At 50.2% G+C, this 22,069-nt stretch overlaps 1 protein-coding gene across 11 annotated transcripts in view; it reads left to right on the top strand.

Annotated features, from left to right (window-relative positions):
* The window catches only part of POU2F2 (POU class 2 homeobox 2), a 75,773-nt gene extending 55,530 nt beyond the window's left edge, over positions 1-20,243 (top strand). For 3 of the 11 annotated variants that reach the window (XM_072753773.1, XM_072753783.1, XM_072753777.1), the window contains 10 exons: positions 12,875-12,980; positions 13,069-13,160; positions 14,568-14,729; positions 14,924-15,065; positions 15,154-15,302; positions 15,409-15,585; positions 16,878-16,944; positions 18,174-18,375; positions 18,508-18,581; positions 18,835-20,243. In XM_072753773.1, the coding sequence (XP_072609874.1) occupies positions 12,875-12,980; positions 13,069-13,160; positions 14,568-14,729; positions 14,924-15,065; positions 15,154-15,302; positions 15,409-15,585; positions 16,878-16,944; positions 18,174-18,375; positions 18,508-18,581; positions 18,835-19,166 (1,503 nt within the window). In that variant the 3' untranslated portion in view covers positions 19,167-20,243. The remainder of the gene's footprint in view (positions 1-12,874; positions 12,981-13,068; positions 13,161-14,567; positions 14,730-14,923; positions 15,066-15,153; positions 15,303-15,408; positions 15,586-16,877; positions 16,945-18,173; positions 18,376-18,507; positions 18,582-18,834) is intronic. The other 8 variants (XM_072753797.1, XM_072753780.1, XM_072753763.1 and 5 more) reach the window with 3 other exon arrangements.
* The last annotated feature ends 1,826 nt before the right edge of the window (positions 20,244-22,069 follow it).

Below are 22,069 nucleotides of genomic sequence, written 5' to 3'. Positions count from 1 at the left end.
TGGGAGGTTGGCACATTATCCTCAGTTTACAGCTGAGGAAACAAGGAGTCACCTCCATGGAATAGTGCCGATGTGGGTGCAAAAGGAAAGGCTGAGACTCTGAGCTAGTGACCTATAACATGTGCCCTGGCATACCTAGTGAGAGATGCTCTTTCAGAAAAGGGGCCTGTGGCCTCTGGGTCAGGGAACACTGCCTCCACTCTGGCCATTCTGGAAACTTCTGGCATACACTGAATCATGAGTTAGTGGCTGTATCCATTTCCCAGGGCTGCCATGAAAGAGCCCCACAAAATGGGTGGCTCTAGGGAGAATCTCTTGTTTCTTCTAGCTTCTGGAAGTGCCAGAAATCCTTGGCATTCTTGTAACTGGATCACTCCAATCTGCCTCCATGGTCATGTGGCCATCTTCTCTCTGTGCCTGTCTGTCCCCATGATAATATTTCCTCTTCTTTTTATAAGGACACCAGTCATTGGAATAGGGCCCATCCTAATGACCTCATCTAACTTGACTACATCTGCAAAGACCATGTTTCCAAATATGGTCATGAATTTACAGTCACCAGGGGTTAGGACTTCCAACAGATCTTTTTGGGAGATCCAATTCAACCCTGATAGTGGCCAACAAATTTCCTGTAAGGATAGCTGGCAGAACCGAGTAGGAGCTCCCCTCCTGATGGGTCTGCTGTCTCCACTCGGTCCACACTTGTCCCTGTCACCCATTTGTGCTATCTTCCTGGAGTTCCCTAAGCATTTGACTCTGTGGGAGTCTTTGTTCCAGGACAGTGAAAGTCTTCCCTTAGTCTTGTGCTTCCCACAATGACTGCTCTTTGGATTGCTGTTTTTTCTCTCTATCCGCTGCCTTCCATGGAACCTCAGGGTCAGATGCTGTCTACCCAGAGAAGATGCCCAGTGCCCACAAGGTTGTCCCTTGACAGAGTTCAGCTTCGGATGGGCCCATTCTACTACTGACCAGCACTTCCACTGAGACTGAGACTGTCCTTAACCCTGAGCTGGTGTCTGCCTCCTTAGAGATTCCTGCCTTTGGGCCTGGTTCTGCAGAGACACACAGAGCAATCTGTACCCGCTGCTCTGTAATGGCTCTTCCAAAATCTTCTTTTTTTTTTTTTTTTAAGATTTTATTTACTTATTCATGAGAGACACACAGAGAGAGGCAGAGACACAGGCAGAGGGAGAAACAGGCTCCCTGTGGGGAGCCAGATGCAGGATTTGATCCCAGGACCTTGAGAGCACAACCTGAGCCAAAGGCAGTGTGATGGCTCTTCCAAACTTAACCTTGTGGTGCTTGGCTCGCCACGGTAATTGTAACCAGAGTCTGGCAGGTGCTGCCTTTGTACCAGGCACTGTACTAATGGTTATCTCCTTGAATCTACAAATCCTCATCCTAGGTAAGGTTACCTCATGAGCACAAGTGGCAAAGCAGCCTAGGAACCAGGTCTGGGCTCTAACCACATGATCCAGGGCTGCTACCTTTAGCCATCTTCCCACCTTTCCCCACCCTGGCCACCAGAGATCCCAATAGCAGGGGTCACCTCTCAGTACATACAGCTCTTTATAGAGCAACCCCAATGCCCAGGGCTCCTCCCTAGGTTTCAAGATTGCTGCACCTGTTCCTATTCTTCTGTCTATCTGGAAGTCAGCTCCCTCCCTTTTACCTGGACAGCTTTTCTTCAGCCTTTAAGCCTTGGCTTGGGAGTCCACACCTCCAGGAAGTCTTCCATGATTTCCCCCTCAACAGCCGGTTTGATTTCTTGTCTCCTGCCTTCTCTGGAGGCCCCCAGCCCTTTCCTTTCCTTCTGGCCCTAATTGCCAGCACTGTGTCCGAATATGCCTAAGGAAGTATCTGTGGAAGGAACAAAGACTCCAGGGAGGGAGGAGGGACAGAGCAGCCTAGTTCAGACCAACCAGACCATCATCCCTTGGGAGCATCAGGCCTTCCTTCCATTCATACACTGCTAGAACCACCTCTTTCAAGTTCCTTGCAAGCCAAGGGCTGCAGCAGGCTGGTCCTCTACCACCTGCTGTCCTGCTGGAACTCAGATTCTCAAGGTCTCCTCCAACCTGCCCTGCCAAACCCCTTCCTCTCACTCCTCCCGCCCCAGTTCCCATCTGCTCAGGTCTGCTTTCTGCTATCGCGAAGTTGGGCCACGTTTCTTTTCTGGGAGTTCTGTTACCCTGTGACCTCATCTCCGTAACAGACCAATAGACCAATGTTTATCCCGTACCACCAGCGTTCCAGGCACCGTGCCGACCAGCTGCAATGGGTAACACATTCCTCCTGCTTTCACTGCCTACTGCAGCCACAGCTGTCTCACCCCTGGGCACGACCCCTCTCAGCCTGTGTCCTGTGCCACCGCCGATTCTCCCTCCCATACCCGCTCAGCTCTACCCTGTAGTCATTTCACAGACATTTCCGGGCCTCCTGTGTGTGTCAGGCCCTGGTGGGAAGCTAAAGACTTAAAAATGACTCAGACCCTTCCTTGCCCCCTCAGGGCTCCCAGTCTTTTAGGGAAAGAAGACTCACCAATGAACCACTAAGAAATGTCTTACTTTAAAAATACTAACAGAGTCAAAAACACCCCAAACCTTATCACTTTAAAATTACATAAGGTACTAAGGGAAAATCCCTCATCTGTCCCTCTAATGCCAGCATCCACAGTTATGTCAGTTAAACAGTTTGGCAGGAGCCTTCCCTGCATTTTCCTAGCTAGTACAGAGAAGGGGGTGATCATAACACACTTCTATAATTTGTGTGTCCAGTGCTCGGCACGATGCTTTCCACCACGGGGGCCACATGAATGTTTACTGAATCAATGAGGGATGTTTTGCTGCAGTTTTTCAATCAAGGGTAGGGAAGACATCTCTCTGGGGGAGTAATTCAGAATATCTGGGGTAGGGGTAGGCATTGACTGAAAATTTACATTAACCAGTAAAACATCATTTTGTATTTGTAGAGGAAGGAAAAAAAATCCCTATTTTCATAATATGACCATGGCAAATAAAGCTTGACAAGATCTTTTAGGCTGGCAGGACCTAGTGACTACAGGGTCCCCAGAAAAGCCTACTGGATGTGGTGGGATTGGGGGAAAAGACAGATGACTTGTGTCTGAGGGAATCAGAGAAGGCTTCCTGGAGGAGGTGGTATCTGACCTGAGCTGGGACAAGTAGGAGTTTACCATACGAAGTGGAGAAAGCTGTTCCAGGCATGGAAGATAAAGTGAGAGTGCGGTGGGCTTGGGGGGTGGGGGGCAGGGAGGGACAGCAGTGGAAGACAGTGGGTTAGGAGGGGTGGCAACTGGACCAAACCCCACGCCAGGTAGCTGAAGAAGAAAAGGGGATATTTGGTTCAGATCCCTGAAGAGGCCCAGCCTGGAACGTGGGTCCCAGCCCCAGGGGTCTTTTATTTTCATTCTGAGGCAGGCAAAATGGGCCCTTTTAGACTTGGCAGCCACTGCGCCCAGGGAGATAAAACCCTCCCACTGGCCAGGGTTGAGTTGGTGTCCTCAACCCCTGAGAAGGTAGTGTCAGTTCACCCTGGACCATGTTACCTAAGAATCATGGAGGGCAAGTCCCCAAGAGAAAGAGGTGGGTCCTGTTGCTTGAAGAAGGGGCAGTGGGGGGCCAGGTCAGCCACACCTGGAGGTCCATCAGTGTACCCACAGGCCCTGGAGTCTAGGAGCTGGGCTGAGGGGTACCAGTCACTCCACAATGGTGGGATTGGGATTTGCTGTTGCTCATCTAGCCTGGCATTTTTTTCTTCCTGTTGGACAGGTCTCGGTTTTGTGGTGTTCTGCCCCAATTGCTGGGACTTTCTGGGCTCCATGTGGCAGGGCCAACTTTGGGGGAGAGGGATACATACAAGAGCCCATGTAGAGACAGGCTGCCTCTGCCCACACACACCCCCCCCCCCCAAAATTTAGGGCTTCACTTCTAGTGAAGTGACTAGAGTAACAAAGTCATTTATTCGTTCATCCATTGAGCCCCTTGTATATGCCAGGTGCCCATTCATGGCCCCGAGGGGACAGCTGTAAACAAGGCATAGGTGGCTGCCCTTGAGAACCTCATGTTCTTGTGGGGAGACAGTAAACAAGTAAACAAACTAACAAAACAAGACTGTTTTAGAGTGAGTGCACTGCAGAAAATGAAACAGGCTGGTGTCATAGAAGGAGGTGGTCAGAAAAAGTATCACTGAGGAGCTGGCCTTTGAGAGCTGAGGCCTGAATAAGTCAGTGATGAAGAAGCCTAGGGAAGATTTTAGGAGATGGCAACAGCAAGTGCAAAGGTCCTGTGGTGAAAGGCAGCTTGACATCAGGGCACAAAGAAAAGTGGTATGGCCAGAGCACAGCAAGTGAGCAGGAGATAAGTAAGGGGTGAGGGGGAGGTAGGCAGGACCAGGTGGCGCAGGGCCTTCCAGGCCAGATCAAGGGGTTTAGAATGTATGTCAGTTATGATGGGAAGCTGTTGGGGGGTTGTTCAGCAGAGAAGTGGTATCCTTCCAGCTTCCAGGTGGAGAATGGCCTGTGGGGGACTGGAGTAAGCAAGAGGCCCAGTGGGAAATCCTGGCAGACATCCAGGTGGGAGGTGAGGTGAGGGTGATTGTGGGGGCCTGGGGTGCTATTTTATATGGATAGGATAGATCAAGATGACTCCTAGAATTTTGACTTTAGCAACCGGGATGGTGGTGAGCTGGTTTCCTGAGTTGGGGAAGACCGGGGAGGCACAGGGCGTTTGGGAGGGCAGGAGTAGGGAACCAGGCATTTCTCTGTGGGCATGGCAGGGGATAAAGAGTCTATTCACCATCCAAGTGGAGACATCAAATACACAGGCGGACATTTGAGGCTGAAGCTCAGTGGAGAGGCTGGGTGGGGACTGGCAGTTGTGAGTTGTCAGGCTGAGAACAGGGGCCCCTGCCCTTGAGAGCTTATGGCTGTGTGGGACCACAGGAGGGGAGTGACATGAGTACAGGGGTAGTAAATGTTTGTGCAGGGGGAATATGTTGTGATTTTCCAAACTCCTTGCAGATACTAATATTACTCAGGCCTCAGAACAATCCAGTAGAGTCAGTCTTATCCCCATTTTGTAGATGAGAACACCAAGATCCTATGAGAGCTATGACTCAGTAGTCATGACTAACATTTATGCAGGATTTGAGTGAACAGAGACCAGGCTCAACATGCTATGTGTGTTGTTGTATTTAATTCCTATAACAGCCCCACGAGGTAAGAATTATTGAGGGGTCCCCCAAGGATATTGAGGCATTTACGGTAAGGGATGCCCATGTCTCCCCACACACACTGTGTGAGGGACAGCCAGGTGTCTGGCCGTCTCTAGGACACTGTGCACTATCACCCTATACAATTAAGGAGGCCAACGCCCAGAAGAGGGCTGGCTTGCCCTGAGTCACACAGCAAGAAGCAAGCAACAGGCCCGAGGCTCAGACCTCCAAGATTCCCAGCTGGCAGAGACCCTGGCGCTCCTCTGACCACCCTCCCACCTGGTGTGGGAGCTCCCTACGCACAGTTCTGGGCAAGTGGGGGTGTAGTTTTTCCCAGGTGGCTCCCAGGACAGGTGCCCTCTGCCTTCCCAGCTAGCCCCCCGACCCCACCAACGGGCAGCCTGACATGTCTCAGAGGGTCGGGAAGCCCGTCCTCATTCTGAACATAAGCTATGACAGTGTAGTTTACATGGTCCCCAGACACCCCCTTCCTGTCTTCCCCACTCTGGACTTAATTCTATACTGTCCATGTCTTGGAATGGGGTGTCCAGAACCAGTCGTAGTTTGGCATATCAGGGATGGCCAGTGTCACGCAGACACCATCCCAGTCTGGGTGGCTGCCAGAGCATGTGTGGGGGCCTGCGGGGTGGTGGTGGTGGGGAATCTGTCCTGTGCGCTGGAGTGAGGCGCTGCACCTGGTCCCAAGCGGCCACAGCAGGGGCCAGGCCTCCTCTAGTTCCTTTTAAAGGCTTTCTTTCCACCCCCCACCCCCACCCCCAGGTGGAAACAAGCCCAGATGGGAGAGTGGACAATTATACTCCGGCTCCCCCGAGTGTCATGTGAACTGAGTGTCAGTCTTTCTGCCCCACTGTGGCCAGGATCCCAGCTACTGCAAAATGGAGCCCCTCCGCTCTGAAACACCACCAATCAGTCCTCGGTTTTACTCATTCATTCATCGGAAATTCATTCATTGATTCATTCAATTCATTCACTAGTCGCCTGCTGGGTGCCTGCACTGGGGTGGGGTGATTGGAATACAGCAACTAACAAGAAATGGTCTCTTCCCTTCTCAGCTTTAGTGGGGTGTGCTAAGCCCTCTGGGCTAGTTTTTCTCACAGGTTAAGGACAGAGCAGATGATCCACTAAATATCCTGGCCAGGGGCCCTTCCCCAGTGTCTCCACTTCCTCTAATTTCTCTACCATCTTGACTTGGTCCTAACGCGCCCCCAAGTGGCTTCAGATTGCTCGTTGCCTGTAGCCTATGGAGAAATGGGGCCTCCTACTGGTTAACCCCAGTCCTGAGCCAGCATAGCACCGGAATCTCCTTTCTCTCATTATGTAATTTCGTTAGTCAGCACACAGTTAGTGAACATCCACCATGCCCCGGCACCTTTTTGCATGGAGGATACAGTGAGAAATAAGGCAAACAAGTCTGTGCCCTCACAGAACTGGCACTTACTCATAGCTGATAATTGCAATGAAGAAAAGAAAGGGTATAATGTAATAGAGATTGAGAAGAGGAAGACTCCTCATCAGAGCGGAAGAGGAGGCCTCTCTCAGGAGGGGGCTTTTTATACAGACTTGAATGATGAGGCAGGGCCAGTCATGTGCAGATCAAGAAGAGGGAGGGCAACAGCATGTGCAAAGGCCCTGAAGTGGGGACCTTTTCTGGGTTCAGTAACAGGAAGAAGACCAGTGTGATTGGCTCCGAGTTAGGGAGTTTGGCCTGGTTGATGAGGAAGGCCAGGTCATGCAGGGCCATGGCAAGGAGCTGAATTGTGTTACAAATGTGATGGAAACTAGTGGAGGCTTTATGGTTAGATCAACATTTCAGAACAGGAACCCCCTGGAGGGGTCTGTGATAGAATTCAGGGGAGTCCGTGAACTTGGATGGGAAAAAAATATGTCTCAATTTTTACTATCCTCTAACTGAAAATGTTACATATCTTTCTATTATGAATATAGGCAACAGACCACAGTAGCATCAGTGGGACTTTGTCACAAATGGAATCACAGATATTTCTATACACAGAGACCTCAAAATATTGTTTTCACTCATCATTGCTTTGAAATTACAGTAGTAATCAGACATATTGCTTGATCTTATTATTTAATGTGCTAATAAAGAAACCCATAGATTGTTATCACAATTCAAGATGTTGGATAATTTTTTTCATATATAGTTGATTTCATAGGAAATTGTATCTATTTTACTCATTTTTTTTTAAAACTCTGAGAAGGGGGCAGTAAGTTTTGTCAGACACTAAATAATTCAGAGTACAGAAATATTGAGAACTTTTTTGTTAGGGCTTGCAGATGTGTTGGATGGGATGGAGGGTATTGGGACTGACCTCTAAGTTTCTGGTCTCAGTGACAGTGAATGGGGGTGTGGTTGGGTTTTTCATTTGGACTTCTCACCATGAGACCCCCCTACAAACTGGGATGCACTTCCCCCACTCTTTTCCTCTCCCTGCTGATTCAGACAGAAATCTGCAGACACCTCTCTTTTAGGCTTCTGGGGAGGAAGGGGGATTTTCACTGAGAGTCACACTAGGGAGAGACAGTGGTTAACAGATATTTTAATTACCAAGCTAGTCAGAAGAACATTGGTAATAAGACTTTACTTCTGGCTTTATTCTTTGATTCAGGTCAGTGGGCATTTAATGAGGGCTGACCAGACTGTGTTGAGGGTTAGGGATACAAGAATAAGACATGGCCTCTGCCCCCGAGAGTTACAGTATAGCAAGAGGAAAAATTGTACATAAATAAATGCACTGCATTGTGAGAAATGCAGTGTAGAGCAGGATGGGTTCAGTTTTGTGGGGCCTGATGTTTATACAATTTGCAGGTCCTTTTAGAGAAAAAGAAGACAAAATTATGGGATCAAAATTAGGTATGGGGACTTGGAAGAGTCCGTTATAAAGGGTGGGGGGCTGAATTCTAAGCTTTGCTCATGTTGTGGCCAGGCTTCATCTGGAAGGGACACCTCTATGTGAGTTATCAGGTGGAGGAGTCTCAGAAAAGGCAGAATGGACACAGTTTCGAAGGATAGAATGTTGGGGCTTCAAATCCCTTAAGCTGCATTCTTAGATGGTTAGCAGCTAGAGTGAAGAAGTGAGAGGTCAGGAGCATCTGGGTACTCTGTCCACTTTCTGAGGCACAGAGAGAAAGCAGAGGCCTTTGCAGTCAAAACACAAATAGCTGGAAAAACAGGGATGTTGGGCAGAAGTGACTGTTCAGTTGGGTAGGTGGGGGTGGGAATCTTTATTTATTTAGGCTAGGTAAATGTTCAAAACTCAAGAGATATGGAAGGATTTACAGTGTTGCTAGTTTCTGGTATAGTTTTCCAGGTATAGTCTATGCAAACCCAGGAAATACCTAGATATACTTTTTTATTTTTAATCTTTTAAAGATTTTATTTATTTATTGATGAGAGACACAGAGAGAGAGGCAGAGACATAAGCAGAAGGAGAAGCAGACTCCTGCAGGGATCCCAATGCAGGACTCGATCCCCTAACCCCAGGATCATATCCTGAGCTGAAGGCAGACACTCAACTGCTGAGCCACCCAGGCATCCCTAGATAGATATTTTTTTAATAGCACAAATAGCAGCATATTAGACCCACTGTTCTGTCTCTTGAGCTCTCCACTCAACAGGACATCTTAGAGATTGTTCCATATCAGGACACAAAGAGTGTCCTCATTCTTTTTGGTGAATGTATAGTATTCCATCATAAAGATCCACCCTAATTCGTTTACCCATTCCCCACTGCTATGCATCCAGCTTGTTTCTACTCTTGCTAAAAACACTCCACACTGCTAGGAATATCGTTCCAGAGAGATCATTTTACACAAGTGTGAATGTATCTCTAAGATAAATTCCTAGAAGTGAAATGGCTGTGTCAAAGGGTATATGCCTTTGTAATTCTGACACACATTGCCAAATTATCTTCTTAGCAGTGAGTGACATGCAAGACTGTTTTCCCCAGGGCAGTCCCAGTGGCGCAGTGGTTTAGTGCCACCTGCAGCCTGGGGTGTGATCCTGGAGACCTGGGATCGAGTCCCACGTCGGGCTCCCGGCATGGGAGCCTGCTTCTCCCTCTGCCTGTGTCTCTGCCTCTCTTTCTCTCTCTGTGTCTCTATGAATAAATAAATAAAATCTTTAAAAAAATCTTAAAAAAAAAAAGACTGTTTTCCCCATATGCCCCAACAGAGGGTGTTCTGCACTACTGTCATCTTTGCTGATCAGATAGGTAAAAACAGTATCTCAGTGCAGTTATAGCTGTGTTTATCTTTTTGTGAATGAATCTGAATGTTTTTTAATTCAGAGCTGTTTGTATTTCTTTTGCTGGGCAGTTGCCAGACCTATGCTGGCCAGATTACTATTGGATTGTTAGGTTTTTTTCTTATTGATTTGTAATCACTCTTTATATGTTAAAGAAATGAACCCTTTGTGTCAGGTTGCTTATGTTTTTCCTCAGCTTGTTCATTTCCTGGGACATTAAATTGGTCTTTGGAATAAAGATAGCATTGGGAGGAATTGAGGGGCATGTATCATTGCCCTCAATTTCCTGGAAGGAAAAAGAATGTTACTCTAAGTAACATAACTTTCGATTGTACATAAAAGTTACTAAGTAAATCATGCAGCATCAGTATTGGCTCAATCAACAAATATATGTGGAGCACTTACTGGGTACCAGATGCTATTCTAGATGCTAAGATTATAATAATGACCAAAACCATCAAGATCACACTGTCGTGGAGCTGACATATCAGTGACAGAGATGCACTGTGAAAGAGTAAACAGAAAGAGAGATACCTACCTTGAGATGGTGATAAGTCTTACAGAAGAGGTGAAATGGAGATAACAAAGGGAGGGGTGGTGGTGGCTGCTTTAGATTAGATGGTCAATGAGGGCATCTCTGAAGAAGTGATTCTTTTTTTTAAGAGAGAGAGCATGTGTATCTGGGTGGGGAGGCAGAGGGAGAGAGAATTTTTTTTTAAGGATTTATTTATTTATTTATTTATTTATTTATTTATTTATTTATTTTAGAGAGAATGAGCACAAGAGGGAGGAGCAGAGGGAGAGGGAGCTGGACATGGAGCCTGATGTGGGGCTCAATCTCATGACCCTGAGATCACCACCCTGAGATCATGACCTGAGCTGAAATCATGACCTGAGTGCATCAGATACTTAACTGACTGAGCCACCCAGACACCCCTGAAGAGGGGATTTTACATGAAGACCTGAGTGACAAGGGCCTAGGCAGGATAATAAGAACTAGAACTGCCTGGTAGAGGGAATAGCATGTGCAAAGGCCTGAGGTAGGAGTTGAGATCAGGAAGGTTTTGGGATCCCTGGGTGGCGCAGTGGTTTAGCGCCTGCCTTTGGCCCAGGGCGCGATCCTGGAGACCCGGGATCGAATCCCACATCGGGCTCCCAGTGCATGGAGCCTGCTTCTCCCTCGGCCTGAGTCTCTGCCTCTCTCTCTCTCTCTCTCTCTGTGTGTGACTATCATAAATTAAAAAAAAAAAAAATCTAAAAAAAAAAAAAAAAAGGAAGGTTTTGGTATAAAGGACCTTAGTGAGCAGGTGAGGGTGTTTTGATTGTATTATTGTGGCTATGAGAAACCATTAGAGTGTTTGTGGTGTGTGTGTGTGTGTGTGTGTGTGTGTGTGCACGCGTGTGTAGGGGGTTTTGCTTTTTCTTTCGGAAATGTTCAAACCTAAAAGTAGAGAGTATGATATAAGGAACTGCACATGCATTCACAGAGCTCAATAGATATCAACCTTTTGTCAATCCTGTTTCATCTGGGTATATGCTTCACTTTTTTGGTGGAAAGGCTGGATTATTTTTTCTTCTCCCTCTTTCCCTGCCTCATTTCCCTTAAAAAAAAAAAAATCTTTTCGGGCAGCCCCAGTGGCGCAGCAGTTTAGGGCCACCTGCAGCCCAGGGCGTGATCCTGGAGACCCTGGATGGAGTCCCATGTCAGGCTCTCTGTATGATGCCTGCTTCTCCCTCTGCCTGTGTCTCTGCCTCTTTCTCTCTCTCTCTCTCTCTCTCTATGAATAAATAAATAAAATCTTAAAAAAAAACTTTTCATTGAAGTATAACAAATACTGAAAAGTGCACAAATTATAAGTATACAGATCAATGACATTCACAAACTGAGCATACCCATGTAACTAGTACCCAGATCAAGAACTGAATATGGCCAGCCCCCCAGGAACCCCTGGGATGCATTCTAGCCTCTACCTCCCAAAATGCAAATGGAACCATATAGGATGTTCTCTATGGTGTCTAGCTTCTTCCATGTATCATGTTTGGGAAGTTTATTTTGCTCTGTGTCATTATGGATTGATTGTAGACTGCCCCTTCTCATTGCTGTAGCATTCTAGTGAATCAATTCACTTACCCATTCAATTCTTGATGGGTATTTGGGCTTTATTTAGGTTTTGCTTACTACAAATGGTTCTTTTTTTTTTTTTTTTTTTTTTTTTTTTTTTTTTTTTTTTTTTTTTTTACTACTACAAATGGTTCTGCTGTGAACATTCTGGTACATGTCTTTTGGTGAACACATGCACATACTTATGGTGGCTTATACCCAGGTGTGGAACCACTGGGTCATGAGGCAGGTGTATGTTTTCTAGAGCTGCTGTAACAACCAACCACAAACTGGCTGTCTTTTTTTTTTTTTTTAAGATTTATTTTATTTTTTCATTCATGAGAGACAGACAGAGAGAGGCAGAGACACAGGCAGAGGGAGAAGCAGGCTCCCTGCAGGGAGCCTGATGTGGGACTCTATCCGTAATTCCGGGATCACACCTGAGCTGAAGGCAGACGCTCAACTGCTGAGCCACCCAGGCGTCCCACAAGCTGACTCTCTTAACAGAAATTTATTATTTTACAGTTCTGGAGGTTACATGTCCAAAGCCAATGTGTTGGCAGGGTTGGCCATCTTCTCTTTAGGTAGTGCCTTCCCTCTGTACGCATTTGTCTGTGTGTCCAAATCCCCCCTTCCTTTTTTTTTTTTTTTTTTTTTTTGTAGGTTAAATCCCCCCTTACTAAATGGACACTGGTCTTATTGGATTAGGACCCATCCTAATGACTAATTTTAACCCGATCTTCTGAAAAGACCCTATATCCGAATAAGGCCACACTCTAGGGTTCTAAGGGTTAGGATTCCTACATATCTTTTGAGAGGAGGACGCAATTCAAGCCATAACAGTGCCAAAGAGCTTTCCAAAGTGGTTGAACAAATTTACTGTGCCAGAGTATTTTAAAGCTAATTCCAGCCATGGTATCATTTGCCTTGAGGGTTTTAAAAGAAGGGAAGACTTGGTCTGATTTACATTTTTAAACGATACTATTTGTTCTGTGGGAATGTTAAGACAAGGCAAATATTTCTTCAAGAAAGGAAAGATAAATAAAGAGCGAGCCCTCCTGGGACAGCCCAGATAGTTGCTATGATAGCCCTAGGGTTGGGAGAAGCCTCTTAGGCGCCCTTAGCTCTGGACGTAATTCAGAGACCTTGGCCCATGCCTTACTGCCCTCCCTGGGGAACCCCTCAGGGCTCAAGCAATGCAGAAGGAGCTGGGCCAGGACTCAGGTTATCTTTCTGTCCGTCCTCCTCCCTGCCAGGACATACAGCAGCTCCTCCAGCTTCAGCAGCTGGTGCTTGTACCGGGTCACCACCTCCAGCCACCTGCTCAGTTCCTGCTGCCACAGGCCCAGCAGAGTCAGCCAGGTAAGCCCCACCCCCATGGCCTCCCTGATGATGCCTCCACAAAACTCTCCCTCCCCCCTCACCCCGTGCATTCCTCTTGTCTCCCCAGGCCTGCTACCGACGCCAAATCTCTTCCAGCTACCTCAGCAAACCCAGGGAGCTCTTCTGACCTCCCAGCCCCGGGCCGGGCTGCCCACACAGGTGAGAATGTCCATAGAGTGAGTGTGCCAGGCTGGATGAATGGGGGTGGGAAGGTAAGGGTCTCCTCTCCCTTTGACCCTCCTCAGGACCACAAAGGCCAGGACAGGAGTTGGGGAGACCTGGGGTCCAGCCCTGCTCTGCCACAGATTTGTTGTAGGACCTTGGACAAGCTGTTCTCCCTGTCTGGTTCAGCTTCTTTCTCTATAGAACCAGGGGAGTCAGGCAGGCCAGTGGCTCTTAACCCTTTCAGACACATGGCTCCTTTGAGAATCTGAAGAAAGATTTAGATCTGACCCCCAATGACCCCAAAAAATGCACACATGCATAAGCACACAAAAAACCTATAAATTATGGCTTGGCCTTTCTTTCAGTTTCCTGACTGGGTTCTAGATTTTAATAATAATCTTTCGTGATTCTTTACAGATTTCAACATTCCCTCCTACCCACTTATTTTTAACAGCCCTTTCAAAAATAGATGCACTATTTCAGAAAACCCAAAAAATTTAGCGACTAATATGGGTCTGAGCTGAATTCTGATATTCAAAATGCTTGGAAAACCAAGTTGTTTTGGTAATGTGAAACCAAAAGTCATTTGGCTGCAAAACTTGTCTTGACCTAAGGCAAGGAGTATGATTTTCCTTTCTCCCTTCTGTGTGATATTTGTGCTTTTCTGAGAGTTGTTAATATGTTCAATTATGGGGTGATGTCTTGACCCTGATGGGGGGAGTCATGTTATTTATACATGCCCCATGTAGGCTTTCTAAAATCTACAAAATTTCTGAATTCCAAAACACATCTGGCCCTAGCATTTGGATAATGGATCAAGGACTTGCGTGACCAACGTGGCTGCACTCACCACCTGTTTCAGATATTTTTAGGGAAATGAAGCATTCTAGAGAGAGTGGTTCATTCTTTGTAAATCCCCCAGTCACCCTCCCCATCTACTTTTAAAAATATTTTCACTTTATTTGCAACCTTTAAACGGATTCTCCTATCAATGCCATGGGGTGGGCAGAGCAGCCATGATTGCTTCCATTCTGCAGGGGGGGAAACGGAGGCCCAGGGAGATTAAGAAATTTGTCTAAGTTTCCCAGCAATTCGGTAGCAGAGCCAGTCATTGATTCCCTGACCGAGAGAATGATAAAACCATGGCCCCCAGTTCCAGGGAAAAAAGTCCTTGGTTGAAAGGAGCTGGCTGCTCCTTCTGGGAGTTTGCAGGCTGGGAGGGAATGTGCAGAGAGAGAGTTCCGGGCAGTGAGCGCACATCAGCCTCCTGGGGACAGGTACAGAAGACTGCAGAAAGACTGGGACCGCTGGGAGGGAAGGGGAAGGAGGAGTGCGTAGCCATCGCTGAGCCCTGTCCTGGTGCTCGGTCCTGTATCCCACCCCCCCTGCCCACCCTACCAGGCCGTGACCCGCCCCACGCTGCCCGACCCGCACCTCTCGCACCCGCAGCCTCCCAAATGCTTGGAGCCACCATCCCACCCCGAGGAGCCCAGTGACCTGGAGGAGCTGGAGCAGTTCGCCCGCACCTTCAAGCAACGCCGCATCAAGCTGGGCTTCACACAGGTCTGGGGCCACCCAGCAGCACAGGCCTCGGGCATGAGGGTGACCTGGCCTAGCCAGGTGGTGGGCGGGGCGCGGCCGCAGTGGGGGGTGGGGGTGGGCAGGGCCAGGGGTGTGGCTAGCCGGTGCACCCCGGTGAGCCCGGCACCAAAAGGCAGGGCCTGACCGCTGACCCCATTCCCACCCCACTGGACCAGGGTGACGTGGGCCTGGCCATGGGCAAGCTCTACGGCAACGACTTTAGCCAGACGACCATCTCCCGTTTCGAGGCCCTCAACCTGAGCTTCAAGAACATGTGCAAACTCAAGCCCCTCCTGGAGAAGTGGCTCAATGACGCAGGTGAGACCGGCCTGGGGCTCCCACGGCGGGAGGAGGGTGGTGGGCCCGGGAGGCGCCCTCTCATGCCCCCGTCTCCTCCTGGGCACAGAGACTATGTCTGTGGACTCAAGCCTGCCCAGCCCCAACCAGCTGAGCAGCCCCAGCCTGGGCTTCGACGGACTCCCCGGCCGGAGACGCAAGAAGAGGACCAGCATCGAGACAAACGTCCGCTTCGCCTTAGAGAAGAGTTTTCTAGCGGTGAGGCCGCGGCTTCCTGGGCAGCCCTGGCTTCCTGGGCAGCCCTGACGGGAGGGGCGGGGGCGTGTTAGTGTGGACCTGGGGTTCACCACCCCTCTGCCCACAGAACCAGAAGCCTACCTCAGAGGAGATCCTGCTGATCGCAGAGCAGCTGCACATGGAGAAGGAAGTGATCCGCGTCTGGTTCTGCAACCGGCGCCAGAAGGAAAAACGCATCAACCCCTGCAGCGCAGCCCCCATGTTGCCCAGCCCGGGGAAACCGGCGAGCTACAGCCCCCATCTGGTACCAGGAACCCCTCTGAGGGGTGGGGGGAGGCATAAAGCTATGGCAACACCATGCCCGTAGGCAGCCATGTCTATGAAGAAGCACAGCCTCCTGGGTTGTTCACAGTGCCTAGCACTGAGGCAGGGAGACTCACCGGTGGGGACAGGCTGTCATATGGGTGGAGCACAGTCACACAAGGACACAGTTTCCAGGGAACTATAGTCTTATGTGGGGGATTCAAGCACACACAGAGACACACCAACAGAGCCAAAAATAGTTGTCACAGGGCAGGGCCACACAGGGATGGATCCCAGGTAGGAGATGGAGGTACTGTCCCCCCCCCCCCCCCCCCCCACACACAAGGTTCACAGCCACACACACAGATGCAGGGAGGGACAGTATTACGTCCCTGGTTGTACATTCAGGTTCACAGCTACACACAAGCCCACTCAGGATCAGACACACTGGGACACCCCTTTATTGCATCTCTCGTGCAAAAGGCTGTGACGCTGCAGAGAGGAGCCCCCCACCCCCACCCCTGGTATGGAGGAAGAAGAGACCATCTGAACTGAGTCATAAAGGATGAGGGATAGCCAGCCACTTGTAGTATAGGCAAAGGGACTGCTGTGTGCAATGGTCTAGAAGCCCGAGTGTGCTGAGACCAAACTGAGGAACTCCAGTGCATTTTAATGTGGGTGGAGCAGGAATACATATGTATAGGGGGTGGGCAGGGGCCAGATTCTCAAGTAACATGCTGAGGAGCTTGAACGTGACCATGGGCAGTGAGGAGCTAAGGAGGAGTTTTGAGCTGGGGAGGGACAGGGTTCCATTACATGAGGCTTCTGGAGCTGATGGAAGGATGAGACTGGAGGCAGGGAGGCCAAGGAGGCTGGTGGGGGTGGTCCCAGAAAGTCAAGCAATATGACATCCCAACACTCTGATGCAGAGCTATCCCTTATCATCATAACACCCATCCCCCACCCTCATCCCCACCCCCCGCGCAGACACACACACATACACACACACGCTCACGCACACTTTAAACCTGCAACTGGATGGTGTCAGAAGAAAGGTAGGGGAACATTGTCAACTGGGAGTTATTTCTTCCCACCTGTGGCTTGAGATCACTTTGGGTAAATGTCAAGATAGATATGATGGAAAGAACCATAGCATAATACAAGCATAGCATTGTGCCCAAAGCCCCTTCTCCCCCCAGCTTTGGGGCAGATGACTGGGGCTTTTACCCACAGGGAGTGTCATGGGGGCTGCTGGGAAATGGCCTCACCATGCCTTCTTTTCTCTTTCCCCAGGTCACACCCCAAGGGGGTGCCGGGACCTTGCCATTGTCCCAAGCTTCCAGCAGTCTGAGCACAACAGGTCAGGGAGGGCAAGAGCCTGTGAGGGGGTATTGGGAGGACACAGTACAGGCCCGAGGTTCTCTAGTAGCTCAGGGCATCTGTGGGCCTCAAGGCTGAGCCTGGGGATGAGGGAGGCAGGGGTCACAGAGGGGAAAGGGCAGCCTCATCCCTTCCTGCTAGAGCAGCTCGGCTCTCATCTGCTTTATGATTTCATATGAGAAAAACATGGGCTTGCTAAACATTGATGTACTCAGGTTCTGTTCCTGGCTTTTATAAACTGTGAACTCTAGAAGTGACTTTACCTCTCTGAGCCTCAGTTTTTATAAAATCTTTGTGAACATATAATACACAGAAAAGCTATATACAGGAATATATACATACAAGAGTGTGTATGTCTGTGTACATACAGACCAAACCCCCTTGGCCCCCCTCCTGGGACAGGCATGTTTAACACCATATACAAGAATAATAGAAAACTGGAGTCTGGCTGGCTCAGTCGGTGGACTATGCAGCTCCTGATCTTGGGGTTGTGAGTTCGAGCCCTACATAAGGTATAGAGATAACTTAAATAAATAAATATAAAAAAAAAGAATAGAAAACAAACATCATATTGATTTTTCTCACATTAAGAGTTATTAAGTGGAAGTTTATAAAGTAATAAGGGTGTGCCTGGCACTATCTAAACTCATTTGAAATGAGAATATTGATGACTCATTTTATCCTCACAACCACTTTATGAAATAGGTTCTGTTATTATACCTTTTTTCCAGATTAGGGAACTGAAGACCAGAGAGGTGAAGGCACTTGCCCAAGGTCACAGATGGGACTGAACAGCCAGGAAATTGCTGCCCTGGCTGTCTGGCCCAAGTGTGGGCTCTGAGCCCTGTCCACCTCGGCGGGCACAGCCGCAACCCCCTGCCTGGCTCCTAGAGGGAGCCATGGGGCATAGTCTTCTGGGCGCCCGGAGCAGGGGTTCAGGGCAAGGTTCGTGCTGTGTGTGAGCGCACCCGGGCACTCGGGCACAGGGCATGGCTCAGTGAGTGGCAACTGCTCTTACTGCGATTATCGTGATCGCTGTCACCGAGGCTGTGGGAAGAGCGGGTGGGAGGCCTAAGTCTGTTCCTCCAGAGAAGATGCTGCAGGGCACGAGCTGGGGGGGAAGGTGAGCCCAGTCCACACCGACACCGGGTTCCTCGGTGGAGGACAAGTGAAAGCTGAAGTCTCTATCTTTCTATCTCTCTCTGGCAGTTACTACCTTATCCTCAGCTGTGGGGACGCTCCACCCCAGCCGGACAGCCGGAGGGGGTGGGGGCGGGGGCGGGGCCGCGCCCCCCCTCAATTCCATCCCCTCTGTCACTCCCCCACCCCCGGCCACCACCAACAGCACAAATCCCAGCCCTCAAGGCAGCCACTCGGCCATCGGCTTGTCGGGCCTGAACCCCAGCACGGGGTAAGTGGACACCTGCAGTTAGGGAGGCTGTGGGGAGAGAAGCAGGGTCGCTGCTGCTTCCTGGGTGGGAGCTGTGCCCCAGTTCTGCTGCCAGCAGGTCCCCTGCTAACGCCTCTGCTTTGCCTCTTGCAGAAGCACAATGGTGGGGTTGAGCTCCGGGCTGAGTCCAGCCCTCATGAGCAACAACCCTTTGGCCACTATCCAAGGTGCGTGCTGCCTCATGTCACTCCCATCGCCACCAGCCTGGCCCCCTGGGGCCTCGAGCCCCCCTCATTGCTGCTCCAGCCATGCCATCCTGCCCCCGCTCACTGCATTGCTCGCCTCTTCATACCCATCTCACCTGTGGGGAAGGTGTGAGGGCTGCTGATGGGGGTCAGTGGGACAGATGGGAAGACAGGGGGCACTGCGGGCAGGATGCTGGAAGGTGCCCCCAGCCCAGCCTCTCTCTCTCCCCACCAGCCCTGGCCTCTGGTGGAACCCTGCCCCTTACCAGCCTTGACGGCAGCGGGAACCTGGTGCTGGGGGCGGCCGGCGCGGCCCCAGGGAGCCCTGGCCTGGTGACCTCGCCACTCTTCTTGAACCACGCTGGGCTGCCCCTGCTCAGTGCCCCACCTGGCGTGGGCCTGGTCTCCGCAGCCGCTGCAGCCGTGGCGGCCTCCATCTCCAGCAAGTCTCCGGGCCTCTCCTCGTCCTCCTCGTCGTCCTCGTCCTCATCCTCCACTTGCAGTGAGGCGGCAGCACAGACCCCTGGAGGCTCCGGGGGGCCCGAGGCAGGGTCTAAGCCTGAGTGAGGGCCCACCTTGCCTCCCCTCCTACTCCTCTGACCCCCACCTCAGTCCCCCGCCTGGGAAGAGGGCGAGGAGGCCAGCAGTGGTGGCGCAGAGGGTCCTTGGAGCCGGAGTGACAAGGAAGGAAAGACCAAAAAAACAAAACAAACCCAACTAACCAAAAAAAACAAACAAACAAAAAGAGAGAAAGAAAGAAAATGAAAGAAAACAACCAACAAAAAGAAACCAAAAATAATCACAACAGAAACCAGCTGCCCCAAAGGAACCAGAGGTGAAAAACAAAAACCAAAATCAAAAAAAATCCCCCACAAAACCAAACCAAAAACCAGTTGCGAGCCAGACCTCAGTGTGCTCACCCTCACCGCTATGACACCAAATAAGAACCCCAGCCAGGGGCAGAGAAGCCTCGGAAGGGCGGACCTCTCGCCGAGCCCCTAGCTGGGGGGCCAACCCCCAACCTGGTCTCCCCCAGTGGGGGCCAGAGAAGGCAAGAGAATGTGCCAGCCTCCAGCCCCAGCCCCTAGCCCTGGGCCAGCAAAGACAGGGCACAGCAGCCTGGGGCCAACGGGGTGGGCTCAGAACCACCCGCCAAATGTTCTTTTCCAGAAGTTGAAAGAGAAGGGGCGTGAACAACCTTACACCAAATATTCAGTAGCTTCATCCAAAGGATGTACAGAATTTTTAGCGTTGCGCTCAACAGAATGTGTCCCTACCATGTGTCCCCCTCTCCCTTGGCCCCCAGCTCTCCCTACTTGGGCAGGGGGGTCTCGCTTTAACCTCCTCCCTCCCCCAGCCAGGGGAGAGTGCAGGGGCAGGCCTGGGATGACTTTTCACCCCTTGTACCTCCCCCTTTTCCCTCTGAAGGGTGGGCTAGGCCGTTTTGAAAAGTTCTAGCTCTCACACGTTCGTTCCCCCCTCAACCCCGTCACCCTCTTCTGCTCTGGAATCCACTCCCTTCCCCAGCCCAGGGGAAGGTGGAAGCTTCGGGCAAGAGGGATGAGGTGAGGGCATTCAAGTTGTCTTTTTTCCCATTCTCGTCTGTCAGTTTCCCTGAAAAAAAAATTCATATTCCAGTGCCTATCCGTGGGATCTTTCACGTTCTTTGACATTGACCAGAAACCAAAAAGAGAACTCACCTCGCTCTTCCCACCCTGTGCCCCTGATACTGGCAGATGCCTCTTCCCCCTCCCCACCCCACACACATGTACACACGCACGCACCCCAGTGGTGGGGTTCCTCGAGGTGATATCCCCATCAGGGTCCATGTGGCGGGGACAGTGCCATGACCTGTGGTCCCCATCCGAGAGGGCACTGTGGTGGCCACCACTCCCACGAGACCTCCCTTGAGTCTTGGCTGGACCCCGTGTTTGCCCAGCCCTGGACACATCTCAACAGACAGAGGAGAGACGCCGCTGGGAGCCACTTTGCCCTCCTGCTATTGTGGAGGCCAACAAAGTTTTGAACCAAAAAAAAAAAAACAAAAAAACAAAAACAAAAAACCAAACAAACAATAAATTAAAACTAGAAAAAAGAATTTATAGATATATATATATTTAAGGGAAAGAAGATGAGGACTCTTCAAGAATAAGAAGGAGCCGCGAGGTGGAGCCAAGCCCCTGTGCCAGTGGTCTAGGCCCTTGGTCCTCAAGGCGGATGGAAGGACAGACGCTTCTTTCTCTTCACAAATACCTCATGGACGTCGTCTTCGGGAAAGCCGGAGGGGGAGGCTGGGGCAGGGCCTGTCCCTCAGCCAGGGCGGATGGAAGCGGGTGGGCAGGGCTGAGAGAGGGGGTCAGGGACAGGGGTTAAGAGCCCCCTGCTCCCTGCCCCCCAATCCACTGAAAAAGCTTTAAAACAAAAACAAAACAAAACAAAACAAAACAGGAAAAAAAGGAATAAGAAAGCAAAAAGAATGGACGAAGGAAAATGAACAAACTTTCGGGTGGTTTGATTCCTCTCATTTCTTTTTCTGTTCTTTCCAGTCTGTTCTCTCTGTTTCTGCCTCTCCCTCTTCTTGGCTCTTCTCTCACCTCTCTCAGTCTCCAGTCTTTCTGTGTCTCTCCTCAAACCAAAGTGTTGCTGTGAAGGACGAGAGCCATTGAAATCAGAGGCCTGACCCCTGCTGGGCGGAGCAGCTGGGAGCCCCCCTGGAAGCCCCCCTGGGAGCCTGGGAACTGGCTGGACACTCCGAGGAGAGGCAGCCGCCCGCCCTGGGCCCCAAGGTCTCAGCGTTCTCTCTTTCTTTCTTGTCTCCCTTCTCCCACCCGGGGAAATGAAACTGTTGGGCTGGGCCACGGAGACAGCAGAGACTCGGTTGTTTTGGGGGTCTCGGGGTGCCTTGTCTGGGCAGTGGTGGAGTGGCTGCCTCTCCCATCCTGGCACCAATGGGGCCTGGCCTGCCGTCGACCCATCCTCGCCAGAATGTAAGCATCTCCGCTGAACCGACTCCCTGCCCTTACCCTACCTCTGAGTTTGTCCATTTTTATTTCCGAAGAGAAGGGATTGGCAAGAGGGCCTGGGCCCCAGCCCAAGGGTGGCGAGGGGGCCAAGGGCTCCTGAACAGATAGAAAGGACTTTTGAGCAGAGCAAAGTGAAAGGAATTACGACCAAAACCCCTCCGAGAAGACAGGCAGCATGGAAGGCATGGTGGAGATGACTAAAAACTATGATTCTAGACCAAAAAACAAAACACAACAAAAAAACTACAAAAAAACAAAAAAAAAACAAAAAAAACCAAAAAAAGCCAAAAAACCCCCACAAAAAAAAAAAAAAAAAACCAAAAAGAAAAAAAAAAAGAAAAAAAGGAAAGAAAATCCAGGACTCACCACCACCCACTTCGTCCTGCTTCCTCCCCATCAAGTCCTGCCACTGGGGACCTCTCCTGCACCCCTGGTGTTGGGGGAGCA

The sequence above is a fragment of the Vulpes vulpes genome, chromosome 1 (assembly GCF_048418805.1).
Source record: "Vulpes vulpes isolate BD-2025 chromosome 1, VulVul3, whole genome shotgun sequence".
NCBI lineage: Eukaryota > Metazoa > Chordata > Mammalia > Carnivora > Canidae > Vulpes > Vulpes vulpes.
Note: the sequence above shows the minus strand (reverse complement) of the source record. Positions and strands in the feature narration are given on the sequence as shown.